The sequence below is a fragment of the Aptenodytes patagonicus genome, chromosome 1, assembly GCF_965638725.1.
Source record: "Aptenodytes patagonicus chromosome 1, bAptPat1.pri.cur, whole genome shotgun sequence".
NCBI lineage: Eukaryota > Metazoa > Chordata > Aves > Sphenisciformes > Spheniscidae > Aptenodytes > Aptenodytes patagonicus.
In genome coordinates, this window is record NC_134949.1 from 139281371 (window position 1) to 139296125 (window position 14755).

The 14755-nt window shown below is 38.2% G+C and overlaps 1 protein-coding gene across 1 annotated transcript in view; it reads left to right on the plus strand.

Moving 5' to 3' along the window:
- MAP3K15 (mitogen-activated protein kinase kinase kinase 15) overlaps positions 1-14755 on the plus strand; it is a 94167-nt gene that overhangs the window by 35753 nt on the left and 43659 nt on the right. Inside the window, exons 4-6 of the mRNA XM_076356657.1 lie at positions 3347-3540; positions 6720-6888; positions 8197-8303. Coding sequence (XP_076212772.1) covers positions 3347-3540; positions 6720-6888; positions 8197-8303 — 470 coding nt within the window. The remainder of the gene's footprint in view (positions 1-3346; positions 3541-6719; positions 6889-8196; positions 8304-14755) is intronic.

Here is a 14755-nt window from a genome sequence, read left to right on the forward strand (position 1 = left end):
GTTGTTTTATTTCCATTTGGAGTAGGTTGCCAACCACAAAGCTTTTCTTCAGGTTCAAGTACCTCCTGAATACCACAGTGGTAATCTGATAGGCAAAGTATGTATCACTTTAAATCTGCTTTCTGTTGAATAGATATGCCATCTTATTACTATGTTTCTAGGCATTTAAAAATGTATAAGGATACTTTAAGAATAGTGCTTGGCAGGGTCTTTCCTTCAAAATGATTGTAATCTTGGAGTACTTGTTCTTTGCAAGCTAGATCCTGAGCATTTAGAATGTTTGGATTGTGATAATCTCTCTTCACAGTCTTTACATAAAAATACTGCATATATTCAACTTTAGAAGAGGAATTTTTTTTTTAAAGTTTGTAATATCTTAGTCACCTGTATTGCAAGATGGATAGGAATGTGATGTGACAGAAAACTACTGTGAAAACCTTAATTCTTAAGACAACAATGGATTAAACTCCCTGAACACTCAAAGGTTTGTGACTTCTCTGAGTGAATGCAGTTCATTTTCTGTTATCCTATGTGTTTTCCTTCTGACTGCTTTGTAAGGCAGGGTAAGCACTCCTATTACTCTTGATGGTTGAGTAAGTAGCAAAATGAACTGCATGGCTCAAGAAAAATAACTGTGCTATTAGGTGTGCAGGCATAATTCCCTCCCTAAAAATGCAGAGATTTTACTCAACATTATTTATTTGGAAAAAAACCCCAAACCTTTAATTCTGGTGTAGCATCTCTGTCACAAAGTGACAGTTGCACTGGAATAACTAGCAGTACAATTAAAAAAACCTGTTTACGTTGTTAAGGTCAAAAGTTTACTTTTAACAGCATTAGCAAAATGTTTAGAGGAGTATTTTAAGACAAAAATTTACATTTGGCTTGTCTTGCCTAGAGCCTAAAAATGGCCTATGTGGGCCTAACTCTTTCAGCCCTTCAGTAAAGACATGGCTCTGTGCTTAATTCCTTTAACCATTTTCCCCTGAAGAACAGGTCCCTTTCTCAACTTACTTGCAGTTGTTTCCTGGGTTTTTTTATGTTCCTAAACTTTTGGCTCTTTTTGTGGTAGATTATAAAGTGTTGTGATTGAATACAAAAGTTTTATTGCTAGCATACTGGGCATACATGATTTGCTGGAAGATGAGCTATTGAGAGCTTTTTTTTTCCCCAGTCTGCTTGGTTTTTTGTAATTCTTAACTTAAAAATTTCTCAAAATAAGACAGTAAAAATAGCTGAACTACTAATCCTGAAATAAAACAACTCAGCATACAGTCTTTATAAGCTATGAAGTTATAATTCTGTTACAATTAAATGTCATAATTTATAGATTATATATATTTTCAGCTGGAATTGCTATATATGTTACTTTATACATACCTGTGCCATTTATTAATTATCTTAAAAAGCAATAGTTGATATATGACAGGACAGTAATTTTCACAATGATTAGCTTTTGGTGTCAGAGACTAGCATCCTGAGTAGACGATCAGAAGAAGCAAGGGTGATGTTTTCAGCCACCTCTAACCCTTGATAGCGTAAGAAAAGTAGATGGACAGAACTGGTTTTTTATGTAATGAAGATAAGAAAAACTCTCTTAGAAAGGCCACACACTCTATATGAAGGGGCTTTATAATTTATTATATGAAATATTGGACAGAAGAAGCTAGAAAATTGGAGCTGGTTGCTTTTAAATAATGCTCAAAACCGTGCTCAAATATGTGCAGGGTTCCTGACTTCTGCACACAAAAATGTGTCTGGATAAAAATGTGGTTTTAATTGTATCGATTTCACTATCCAAAAAGAGGCAAGAAATCCAAGTCAAATAGATGAGATGTTGGCTGAATAAGATTAATACAGTGTTTCACGCATGTCATTAAATTTTTTTCTGAAAATTGCTTTACTTTTTCAGTAGATAACTGCAGCTCTCTTTGCGTCACAAGGTACATCATACTTTCAAATTGGATTTTTCTTTTTTTCCATTGCAGGAAGAGCTAATTCACTGTTGCAGGTTTAAGAACAGAGTTTATACACAAGCAGCTTTTGCGTTGCACTGAACTCAGTGTTTATTTGAATAAACCTGAAACTAAATTGTTTTAACATACTGCTGTTTTGGGTTGCAATTTTTCCAACTTTTTTAGTAGGAAGTAAGGATAACATTGCAACAGATAATTATATTGTTACAGCAGAGATACTGTGCTGTAGGGTTTATGAGGAAGGAATGTGGCTTGATCTTTACCTGTTAGAAATAATTTAAAATTCTAGATCCTTACAGACTCAGATCAGCAATAGCATGTACTGATACAGGTTTTTTTCCATCTGTATTTTTAGTAACTGCCTGCCCTACATTGTTACTTCCTATGAAGTTTATTTCTCTTGTCTAGTTTATTAATGCATATAAAAATGTGCCACCTTCATATCCATTCTTTCCATCATCTCAGCATTCTCCCATTGTTCAAGGTGACTTTAAATGGCTACGGCTTTACTGCAGGCTTACACGATATGAAGAAATGAAACGTATGATTTTGCTGAACGTTTGATGCCTTGATATCCCCAAGGTGATGGTTGAAGGGTATTTAGTGGTAGTTGATTGCGTTAGATGTATCATACTGACCCATGCTTCAGTGCTCCTATCTAGTTACTCTGAAATGAAAAGTTTACTTTTCTTTTAAACAGCAGAGAATTGTCGTAGCTCAAAATGGGATACTGGTGCTTCTAGTAGCTGTGGAAAACTTTGCAGTTGTCTGGTTTTTGGGGTCTTGCTCAGGAGTTGAAGACTCTGAACTGCTGGTTTTGGGCTCTGAAGGGCAGTTCCTGTTTCCTCTTTCCTTTCAGCACCTTGGTTGGTTTGGTGTTTGATGGCAGCATGCAGCAGATGTTTTGTAGGCTCCTCTAGATTAAACATCTCCATAAAGTCCTTCAAATGCCTGTGTTCCTGTATTTCTCTCTCTCTTTGTGAGGACTCTGCATCATATCCTTCCTAGCACAGAGTGAGCCTAGAGGATTCAATTACATCTCTGACCCCAAAAATTTGGGAGCAGAAGGTTAGCTTGTAACTGTCAGACCCTATTAGGGTCCCTGCATCACACAAAAAAATTGAACAGTTTCATTGTATTGTCGCCTTACAGATCTGGACCCTTATTCATCACCCTTGTTAATATTTGTAACTCTTCCATAGAAAATTCCTTGAATTTTATGCTTGCAAATCTTGTGTTAAACAGTGTGCTAAAGCTTCATAGTGCACCAGCCCTAATCTAGCTGTTTTTTCTGACAGTAAATGATTCTGTGTATACACAAGCATATTTCCACTTTCATTTGTTTTCTAAACTGCCTGTTTTTCTTTTAGGCTTCCAGTGGCAATTATTATTTTATTCCATACATCGTCACACCTTGTGCTGACTACTTTTGCTGTGAAAGTGATGCCCAACGAAGAGCTTCTGAGTATATGCAACCCAGCTGGGACAATATCCTAGGGCCACTTTGTGTCCCACTGGTGGACAAGTTTATCAGCCTTCTCAAGGATGTTCATGTTACATCATGGTAATTTGACAACACATACACCTGCCGAACCTTTGATAGTCTCTTTTTAATGTTATGAAAAAAGACACAGAATCTCTAGTAGCATTGATCTTTTTATTTTTCATTATTCACTGCACATAATATAGCGTTAAAAGAAGCTGCTAACTTCACTGCTTTCTGTATTGATGTCCTGCAGCTGTTGCAGTTAACTAACCAATGTTGTGCTAGAAATTGGTTTATGGTTACTTTCTGGAATATCAGTAAGCAAAGGTGGTCCACGGGTAAGGTAAAGTGCTTAAGTATAAATTACAGTGCATAAGGTTGTAATAGGAGATAAGATCACAGCCTCTTCTTAGAGCTCAAAGCCAAAGACTGTCCTTTTCTGTCACCAAATAAGTGTATATATATGGCAGCAACGCGCAAGCAAATGTAACTTCCATGGTTTGTTTTTTGGCTTTGTTTGTTTGTTGTTTGTTTGTTTGTTTGTTTTAAATATTGGCCTTCTGATATCACCTAATAAACATGATGCTGTTCAGCCACTTCTACAGGGGACTGTTGGAGTTTTGAGGATTGGGGCTGGAGATGGAAGTCTCTCTTTCTCGATTGCTCACCCTGTACTCTGCAGCTAGTCTGGTTTTGTTTGTATTTCTGGAAAACACTGGGAGAGACTGAGCTTCTAGGTTTTCTTTTTCCTGCTGTCTGAAGCATGAGGTAGTGCTGAGGGCCCTCGGATTTCTTTCTCTTTCCCCATTGCCATCCCACCCAGGTGAAAGGCTTGCCTAAAAAACTCCTTTTCTCACCTGGTCCCACTCTTAGGATCCCATAGATGACCCTGCCCACACACACCTTGTCCCTTACGCCTCCATCCATGACAGGTCTGCTGTTCTCTGGCGCCTTGCTGGGCAGCGACTGGGATATTGCTGGCCTGAAGAAGCACAGGCTGCCTCCTGCTTCTCCAAAACTGTGCTAGAGGGGAGGCTACATGCAGGCAACACAGGCCCACTTTGAGGAAAGGGACAAGAGGAGGGGCAGAAACTCAGTAAAGTTGGTAAACTCAGCATACAGGAGAGCTGTGCTCAGCAGTGCAGACTCATGAAACTAGTAGCACATTTGGTCCTGGTAGTAGTTAATTTTGGTACCGCTTAGCGTTTGTGTCATTGTGAAATGGTGCTCTGGGCACCAGCTGTCCTAAGCTACCTGTATACTTTGTCTCTGACATTTATGACCAGGGTTGTGGGTGGTTTTGGTTTGATAATTGTATTGTGATGTCCTACAGTAAAGCCTCTTTTCTCTCTTCCGTTTTCAGGCTGAAGTGCCTGAAAGAGGCTTTTGTACAGCTGCAGAATTAGACACTGTTGTGGTAGATCCCTGTGAAGAGGAAGATGTAGCTAGATGATCCCTCATTCCTACCAAAAGCTTGAATAAGTTTGAAGAGGTTAAGTGTTGCATCATTCTTGAAAGTGAAACTCCCATTTCTAAGTCAATTGGATACTTTTGAAAGATGTTACCCAGTATCCCCCTTTGGTTTGGTTAGCACAAGAAGGACTAATTATTATTAACTTGGTAGAAGGCAATGCTGGATAGAAACCTGAGATTGGAAATCCATGGTGAAGTAGGCCTAACCTCCACTGACAGTAAAACAACTATTAAAAGCTTTCCAATAGTGCGTACTGTGACCTTGCTGCTTTGCATTATAAACATACCTTACACATTATATGTAAGATATAATGTGTATTAGACAGAGAACTTAGTTTTCTTTGCTATGTGTAGGGCTTATGCTAAGCAAAGTTGAATACTTTGCAATACTCATTTGTAAACAAAAAAGGCATTGTATGCACTTGAGTATCTGTCAGGTGACATCTGCTAACTTCCAAACTATAGACTCCATAAGCTGCTCCAGTTAAAGTTACCTCTAAGTAGCCTGTCCAGGGCATTTAAAACAGTCATACTGATAATGTAGAATCATAGAATCACTGAGGTTGGAAAAGACCTCCAAGATCATTGAGTCCAACCGTCGACCCAACACCACCACCCACTAAACCATGTCCCTAAGCGCCTCATCTACTCGTCTTTTAAATACCTCCAGGGATGGGGACTCAACCACTTCCCTGGGCAGCCTGTTCCAATGTTTAACCACTCTTTCAGTAAAGACATTTTTCCTCACATCCAATCTAAACCTCCCCTGCCGCAACTTGAGGCCATTTCCTCTTGTCCTATCACTAGTTACTTGGGAGAAGAGACCAACACCCACCCCACTACAACCCCCTTTCAGGTAGTTGTAGAGAGCAATAAGGTCTCCCCTCAGCCTCCTTTTCTCCAGGCTAAACAACCCCAGTTCCCTCAGCCGCTCCTCATAAGACTTGTTCTCCAGACCCCTCACCAGCCTCGTTGCCCTTCTCTGGACACGCTCCAGCACCTCAACGTCCTTCTTGTAGTGAGGGGCCCAAAACTGAACACAGTATTCGAGGTGCGGCCTCACCAGTGCCGAGTACAGGGGCACGATCACTTCCCTACTCCTGCTGGCCACACTAGTTCTGATACAGGCCAGGATGCCATTGGCCTTCTTGGCCGCCTGGGCACACTGTTGGCTCATGTTCATGTATATATGATTTTGTATTCTACAAAAGCTCTGGTGTTGCGTTGTGCACTGATGTTAGTGTAAATAAGATGCACTTACTGGGGGCTTTTATATAGATCCTGCCCACATTATGTATTATGTTCATCAAACAGGTTGCAACTAAATCAGCTTTTGGTGGCTTGTTTTTGTTCTAGTTTCTTTGTTTGAAAGCCTCTTTCATGCTTTCATGATAAAATCATGTACCTCCTCTTTACATCACTCTGGTCTTTCCTCTCTGTGTCACTTCATTGTCCCAAATGCTGCCTTCTTTGGGGTACAGATACAAAGTACCACACCTGTCATGCTCAGTAATGGGGCAAAGAAATGCCCCAGTTTTACTGTGTTGATAAAATTATCTCACAATCCTGGTTATAAACGTATTGACACATAGCCCCACAGTCTGAGGTGGGGCAAGATGGAATATTTATAATGAGTTAATGAAAAATGTGGAAACATTTGATGTGCACCTCACTCTGAGGAAATGGTACTTTTTATTAGAAATTATGCTTTTTATTAGAAATATAACCATGTTTCATAAGAAATATCTAACAGTCTTCTTCCCATATGTCTTTTATTTCTTTAGTGCCTATTATAAAGAAACACTGCTGAATGATATTAGAAAAGCTAGAGAGAAGTATCAAGGAGATGAACTGGCTAAAGAGCTGGCCAGGATTAAGCTTCGTATGGATAATACTGAAGTGCTGACTTCTGACATTGTCATAAACCTGCTTCTTTCTTACAGAGATATTCAGGTATGTTCCCAAAGACTAAGGAAGATTATTTTACCATGGGATTTTGGCTTTTGTTTGTTCTTCTATACTTCATTGTTTGTTAAACAGCGATTCAAAGCTGACACTGAATTGTTACATTGGTTAACAGTTTGACTTGTCTGTTGGGCAACTTAAGGGGCTTTAGACTCTTCTTTATTTTGCCTTTGAACTAGAGACACAGATTAGGTGACTTCCTGAGGTCTCCTCCTTTGTTTTTCGTCATTTTTAACCTCCTTAAAAAAAAAAATTAAAAGAAAAAATTCCCTACCAAAGCAAGATGTTTGCCTTTCTCTTCCCTCCCTTTCCTCCCTCGCCCCCAAAGTCAGATATATTTAGAAATGAAGAAAACGCATTTGTTGTGACGATTGTATTGGCCAGAGGTGCCCAAGTTGAGAACTATCATTCAAAGAGACATTAATTTGTTTTTAAAATATAACCGCACCTTTTTTTTTCTTGATTCTAGTTTTTAAATAAGTTCTGCTTTTGCTAAAATGCAGCCTGTGTACTGTATTTCCAAACTGTCAGTCTGTGTGTTTGACATCCCTTTTAAAATATACTTCCAACCATTCTATGGAATTTTTTTTCCATCAGGAGCTAAGCTGGTTATTTCATAAGTATAAATGGGTCGTGAGAGCAGTGGGTGACCACATCATCCTGCATTACCCAACTTTCCATTCTGAGATGCGTGTTTTCCTGCAGCAGTTTATCCAGCTTCATTTTGATCACCTCTGGTGATCATTTGCATTCTTTTGAAAGGTCTTCTCCCTTGAGAAATGTAATCATCTCGAAACATGTTTTCAACAAACAAATTAAGTAATTTGTGATGTCAGTAAACTGCCTCTTCAGCAATGTATATGTGGGTTACCCCTGAGAAACCAAAATGAATGTGCAACCGGCTGACATACTGCAGAATGAACTGTGCTCGAGTCTGTGATGACCTGATGAAGTGTTATTCATCAGAAGTCCTTAATAAGGCCTGAAAGAGCCAGACTCATCACCTCTTCTTCCTGGTACTTCCGAGTGTAATCGATCAAACTGGCCAGAGGGATTCAGTAATTTGGGCAGTGGCAGTGAGGTGAGGAAGAGGCAAGTAATGACATGGATAGACAAAATCCCTGTTTAATTACTTACACAGAGTTTGTGGCTGTTTCACTGACTCTTCTAGGAACAGCCACCTGAGTCACTGTCTAGCAGTCATGATACATTTTAGTTTAGTGATGCTTTCCTCTGCTTTCAGTTTCTTTTATTTTCTTTCTTTTTTCTTTTCTTTTTTTTTTTAATTCATACCAGGACTATGATGCTATGGTGAAGCTGGTAGAAACACTAGAAATGCTTCCTACCTGTGATCTGGCTGATCAACACAACATTAAATTTCATTATGCTTTTGCGTTGAATCGGTAAGGATGATTGATTGAGGTTGTTTCATTTTATCGCTGTTCCATATGGGCTTATATATAAATTTATAGTGCAGATAATATCAAATTCTTTTCCCTTTCTGCACACACTGATATTCGCCACAGTCATCTTTCCTTAATCCTATACTTCCTGTGCACCAGGACAGCTTGTAACTTTTGAAATCATTGTTTTCCAACAACCATCATTTTGTCAACAGCCTGATGAGAGTGGATCTGTTCCAAAGGCCACCTGAGTAATTGTGAAAGAGTCCCATGATATCAGTGGGTTCTTGGTCAGGCTGAGATTGTTTATTCTGAGTCACTGATCCTTCGGAATGTCTTGAAAAGCTTAACATAACAGAGTTAGGGGTGAGTTATTAAAGTAATAGGTAACAAGCACTGCTTGATCTGTGAACACACATTCATGATGCAGCTTCCTTGAAAGGCTGAAAGGTGATCTGGACCTATGGACACGTTGCTAGGTTAGGAAGCACAGAAATATTATTGAACTCTTCTAGTTAGCTACAGATTTCTGTAGTGCCTATGTATAATAGTTACTTCATTTCTAAAGAATTTATATTAAGACTGTATTGTAGAAAATAGATCTTATACAAATAAAATCACATGTAATAACAAAAGTAACTGGTTAGATGCAATTCACATGCTAGTAGAAGTTGTGACCTGCAATGTAACTAAAAATTAGCACTGGGCAGCATCAGGGTGGCATATGTCAAAGGGATTAAGAACTTAATAATAGATCTAGAAAAGCAGTTCCCATGGCATTTTATGGAAAGTAGTAATAAGTCTGGTGCCATTTGACAGTTTCATCAGACTTAGCAGTAAATGCAAAATCACTGCTCAGAAAAATAGAACTGCATCAGTTCTGTGTCAAATAACAGTCTTCTCACAGCATTTTATAGACTGTGTTCTCTACAAAAAAAAAAAAAAGTCATTCTCATGCAACCATGTGCAAGGTCATACACATAGGAACAAAGAATGCAGTACATGCCAACAGGAAGGTTCATAGAAAACAGTGATTTTTGAAAAGGATCTGGTGGTTTGTTAATAGGCTGAGTGATCATCTGAGTGATGCAGTGGCAAGTAGCTTGAAGTGATCTTTGAAAGAATGTAGTAGTGAGCAATACGGAGTATATAGAGTATTCAGCATAGGTGTGACTGGTACTATGCATAATTCTAATGTCCATGCTTTTACAACAGCTAGCTATAGTGATGTTGTTTGAAGGCTGGAATTAAACCTATTTAAAATGCCTTTTTTATTAAAAAAGAAAAGAAAACCAGTAAGTTCTGAGAAGTGAATTGATTACAATGAGAATTACCTCTGTGAAAAGAAGTGTTTCAGGTGCCAGACAATGCCCAAATCTCTCACAGAAAAAGATAGCTTGACCCATGTTTGGAACCTTAACCCAATTTTAGATGATGATGAAGCATTTTTAATAATAAGAAGGATAAATTATTAACATTTAGCTTTTGATACCAAATAGATTAATATAGTTCCTACATATAATTCAGCTTATGTAGTTGGTTTTTTTTTAAGGCTGGAAGTGAACACTGGGTCTCTTGATTCTCCACTCCTGATACCATAGACCATTAAATCTTAGCTGATTAACCATCTACTGAGTCTGTTAACTTGTTTTGCTGAAGTGTATCTTTCAGAAAATTTTGATCTGAATATATGAAGACAGAGAGAATCCATTTCTATAATTTGCAGTTTGCTCTGGTATTTATCACACCTCATGAAAGATAATTTTCTCATTAGGCTGCTTAAAAATAAAAGGAAAAAATGCACTTTTGGTATAAAATTTTTAATGTACCACATAAGGCAGTATTTTAAAGTAGAAGCCAGTGTTTTGACATTTCTTTAATTAAATTATGTAAATTTAAACCATGTTCCTGGCTGTATAGTTATTATTGTTATAATTGAATATTATAGTTATTATTGTTATTATTGAATGGTATGTTTTTCCACCTTTTTCCCCCCAACCCCTAAAAATTGCAGGCTTGATCTTATAAAGTTTCTGAAGTTCAAGTCTCCTTAAGATACTGTACTGATGTCTTGAGAAGTGGTTTCAACAAGAAGTATTTGGCCCTATTTTTCAGAAGTTTGTCCAACTTCTTATTATTTCAGGAATTTGACTCAAGATTTTTAAATTTTCCAGTAAGAATAATGCTAGGGTCGTGCCTTGTCCTTAGGGAAATATCCTGATTTGATAAGTTTTTAAAACTTTTTCATTTAGATGTGCATAATAAAATTGGCAAGCTCTTTTACTCTCTTTATCTTCAAATTCTTTGTATTTTGAGCAGCATGTGAACCTCATGCCATTAAATCCTCTGTTTTGGCAATGCCAATAGCGCCCTTGTAAGGCAAGACAAAATGAATTGCTCATGAACTTGATTTCCCCATCAACAGGTTTCATTAAATCAGTCTCTAGCCTGAATCAGTGTGACTCTCCTTGTGTTCTTCTGGGAACAATTTAAACATTTCTATGGAAAAGTTTTTTTCAAAAATAAATGACCAGTTTTCCCTCAGTAAGAATGCAGAAGTTAGCTTCTACAGATGTTTTTGCCTTCTTGGAACAAAATGATGGACAAAAGTCAAAAGTTAAGACTTGAACATTTTCAGAAGTTCACTTAGTTCAAAATGACCCCTGAAGTGTTGCTTTTAGCATGTTACTTCCATGGGATTTTTGAATCACTTATTTTTTCTGTTTTAAAAACAAATTCTTTTTAGCAAGTTGTATCAGAATCTATTTATAAAAACACAAAACAATGTTTTCACTTACTATTCTATTAATTTCAGCATACAGAACAGTATTAATGTTGCTCAGTACAACTGATTGAGCCTACCAGGAACAAAATGCATCATAAGCAAAAGAGAATTTGCAGCTGTAAGAATATCTGATCGTGCAGAAGTTAATGTTTGCTTAATTTGATTTTGAAAGTGTGCCAGAACTGTGATCATAATCAACAGAGAAAGTCACTCATTTATTTCCTCTTGGACTCTGTAACTGAGTTCTGTTGGCAATTAATTTCACATAGCGTTTTCAGGTCGGTGTTATTCTAGTGCTGTGTAGAGCTAGTGATGTGACAGGCAAGCGGTAGAGGATTGCTTCTGGGGGCCTCGGGTCTTTGCTGGTACATCAGGTGGTCACAAGCCCAATCTGAACCACAGTTGTGTGCAGTTCCGGGTCCAAGTTAACAAGTTGTGCTAAGGGAAGGGACAGGTGTGTTTTGCTTTAGACTCAGCACCATTCCAGCCTAGCTGCATGTCTTCTGGTTCAGAGCCAGCCTGGGTCTGACCTGGCTTGGATCATGAGCAAGGCAAGCCTGGGCCTGCCCGCAAAGTACTGCGCAGAAAGGTACTAAAGCACTTACTATTATCGTTTTTAGGGGAGGCAGACATTTTCTTGCCAATTTCTAGTGCCCTGTTTCGCATAGCAGGTTTTTAAGCACAGCCCCTCTCCTAGATCACTGTCTTCCTCCCTGGTTTCCATCTCAGAGCAGACCGTTGAGAGCATCTTAGATTTGTCATCTCTTATGTCTAATAACATAGAGGCTAATTATGGATGTTTGCAATGACAGGCTTGTGCTTGTTTCCAAGCATGGACTATCTAAATAGGTCACCCTCCGGGCTGCTTGTTTAGAAGTCCTAGGGAGCAAAAGGCCATTCCTCCACCAGTGTTTTAAGCTAGTTGATTTTGACTCCACACACAAGCAGAGCAGAGAGTGCTCTCTTCTATACAGATGTGGGTTGGTTTAAGATGTTGTTCCTTGTTGCCTCCCAGCTGAGATTTAGGTCTAATTGTATCTTAATTTAGGCATAGGATGGAACAAATCTTTAGGTATAAGTTCAGCCCAAATGTGCAACATGAACGTTTTCAATATTTGTATTAACAGCTTTGGTATGAAGTAAGAAGCTGTGTAATTGAGGGCTGGGTGTTTCAGGGGCAGATGGCTGTTTGCTTCAGTCCATGGGTATACCTTGCCTGGGAGGCAAGGAGAAGATGAAGCATGGGAGCTGCCATGAAAGCATGTTCTCATAGTTCCAGATTCTTGAAAGCTAAGAAATTTCTGAATTAAGGTTGCCATTTTATTTCCTCTTTTAAATATGTGTCTGATTGAAGGCTGGCTGCTTTTTTTTCCTTGAGAGCATTGCCTGGTGTGGTACACTGGAATAACTGGAGGTCAGCTGGTCAGTATCTCAATATTTTGTGTTGATCTGCTTGTTAAAGATGTAACAGTGCCTTATGATAAATAAACACACATTTATTATATGGCACATCCCTCCACCCCACACATGAAGTATCATTAGTTCCTTATGGGTCCTTTCATGTTTGTTGTTGCAATACCTGAGTAATTTATCACCATATCATGGAGAAGTAGAACAATGGTGTTTACTTACATTTACAGATGTGGAGCTAACACACAGATACATGAGATCCACTTATTAAAGGTTCTTAGCTTGAGGTGTCTACAGTGTGATTTTTCTTTTGAAGTATAAAGCATGATGAAACATATTTAAAAATCCCATTGTCTTCAGCAATAAATGTAAATGCACCTTTATTAATTAACCTTCAGGCTCTCAAGCTAGCACTCCTATAAAATGAGGACTGCACATTGCTGTGGCAAGTCTTTGGGTGAAGGGACCTGCGTAAAGCTAGAAGACAGTCATGCAGGGTGGCCTCCAGCTGCCTCAGGTGTATGGTTGTCCTTTCTCCTGCAGCTCCCAGCCTCTACTCTACCTGCATCCCAGCTCCCGAGGCAGGGGCCTCAACACCAGTAGCAAATGCAAGTCCATGGCAGAACCTCATAGTAAAACCAGCTCTTGTATGAGATGAGCAGTAGTCATGTTTCCTTTAAACAAACAAACAAACAAAACAAAACCCACACAAAAAAACTCCCTTGATCACACAGTTTAATTTCACATTGGCAAGTACATGAGGCCTGAATTTATATTGTAACGATGACCTGAATTTGTTTTTTTCTGAAATTTTGAGGGTTTTGCGGTTTTAAAGAGTGTTCCTGTGTGTTGTGCCATAGTTTGCATGTCACTATGTTTGTTACTTTTGTCCACTCTGCTTTCCTGTGTGAGTTACAGCTATAGTTCATGGGACTGACTTAAGTTAATACTGCTAGCCTTAGGACCTGGCTCTTGCCAGATGAGCTCTTTCATGTACTGCTCTTATAGCTGAGGTCTGCCAAGTGCTTTTATTGATGAATTTCTAGATTCAAACGCAAGGAGCTGGTCAATGATCCTTTCTTTGTGGAAGCTTTCACCCTCGGATTTGATATCTTACAGAATCTGAATATGTGAATGCATCCAGTTACCCCTTCAATAAGTAATTTGCCTGAATAACTAGTGCAATGGCTGTCTTTATTAATGAAAAGAGGGTAGGAATACTACCTGCATGTATGGCATGGTGTTAAAACTGGTTCTCTAGTATTACAGCTTTTTTCTTCCCTTTTTTTTTAATTAAAAAAAACCCAAACAAGATATGTCTTCCTTGAGAAGGACATATAAAGTGATTTAATATGCTTTATTAATGTATTGTATGTGCATATATTCATGCCTTTTGTGTTTGGAATCACAATATTTCAATGTTTAAAAGTATCATGTGGATTAATATAAGCAACTGTTAAATTTTTGATCCATCTGGAAAAAACCCAAGCCAAACAGTGAAAGAAGATCTTAAAGTTTTTTTGGAAAAAAACTACTATTGTTTTCTACCAAGTCTTTTGTAGAAAGCAATAGCTGTGGTATCGCATTTTAAAAAAAGTTTATAGAATACCTTCTCTTATTTAATCATTGTAGAATAAAAAGAACCTTTTCCTATTCTGGAAAATATTTCTGGAGGAAAGTTTTGCAGTCCATTTCTCTCAATTTTACTTGCTTGTAATCAGGTTAAGAGAGTAATAAAAAGGATGCTAGTTTGTTCTTTATTGTCTTATTTCCTGCTGCTGTAGTATATATATCATCGATAGATAAAGTACAGATATTTGTAGTTAATTCAAATGCTAAGTGTGCTTGTCAGCTGGCTGTTTGCTTAGGATCTACTTCAGTAATTTAGGGCTGCATAGCAAAGTTTTTGATGATTCACAGTACACTTCTGTTTCAATATTTTCCAATTGGCCTTATTTACTGGAGTTACCAAGTTCTGGAAGCTTGCAAAGAGGTCAAAGGGTATGCCAAATTCTGTTCAAAACAGAGTAGACTTTAAAACCAAACCCAGCCCTGACATGAGGCCAGAGCTGTAAAGACTCCTGTCTTTTTCCAAGGCAGTTCTATCTTCACTTATATTAAAGATGGGGGCAGCTGCAGTCACTATTATTTAACTCAGCATGTTGTGTTTTAACAAGCAACATATTCCAATACTATAATAAAAAAAGGCAATTAGCAAGTGAAGGGCATAACAGGGTGCAAGTAGAAAATCACTAGT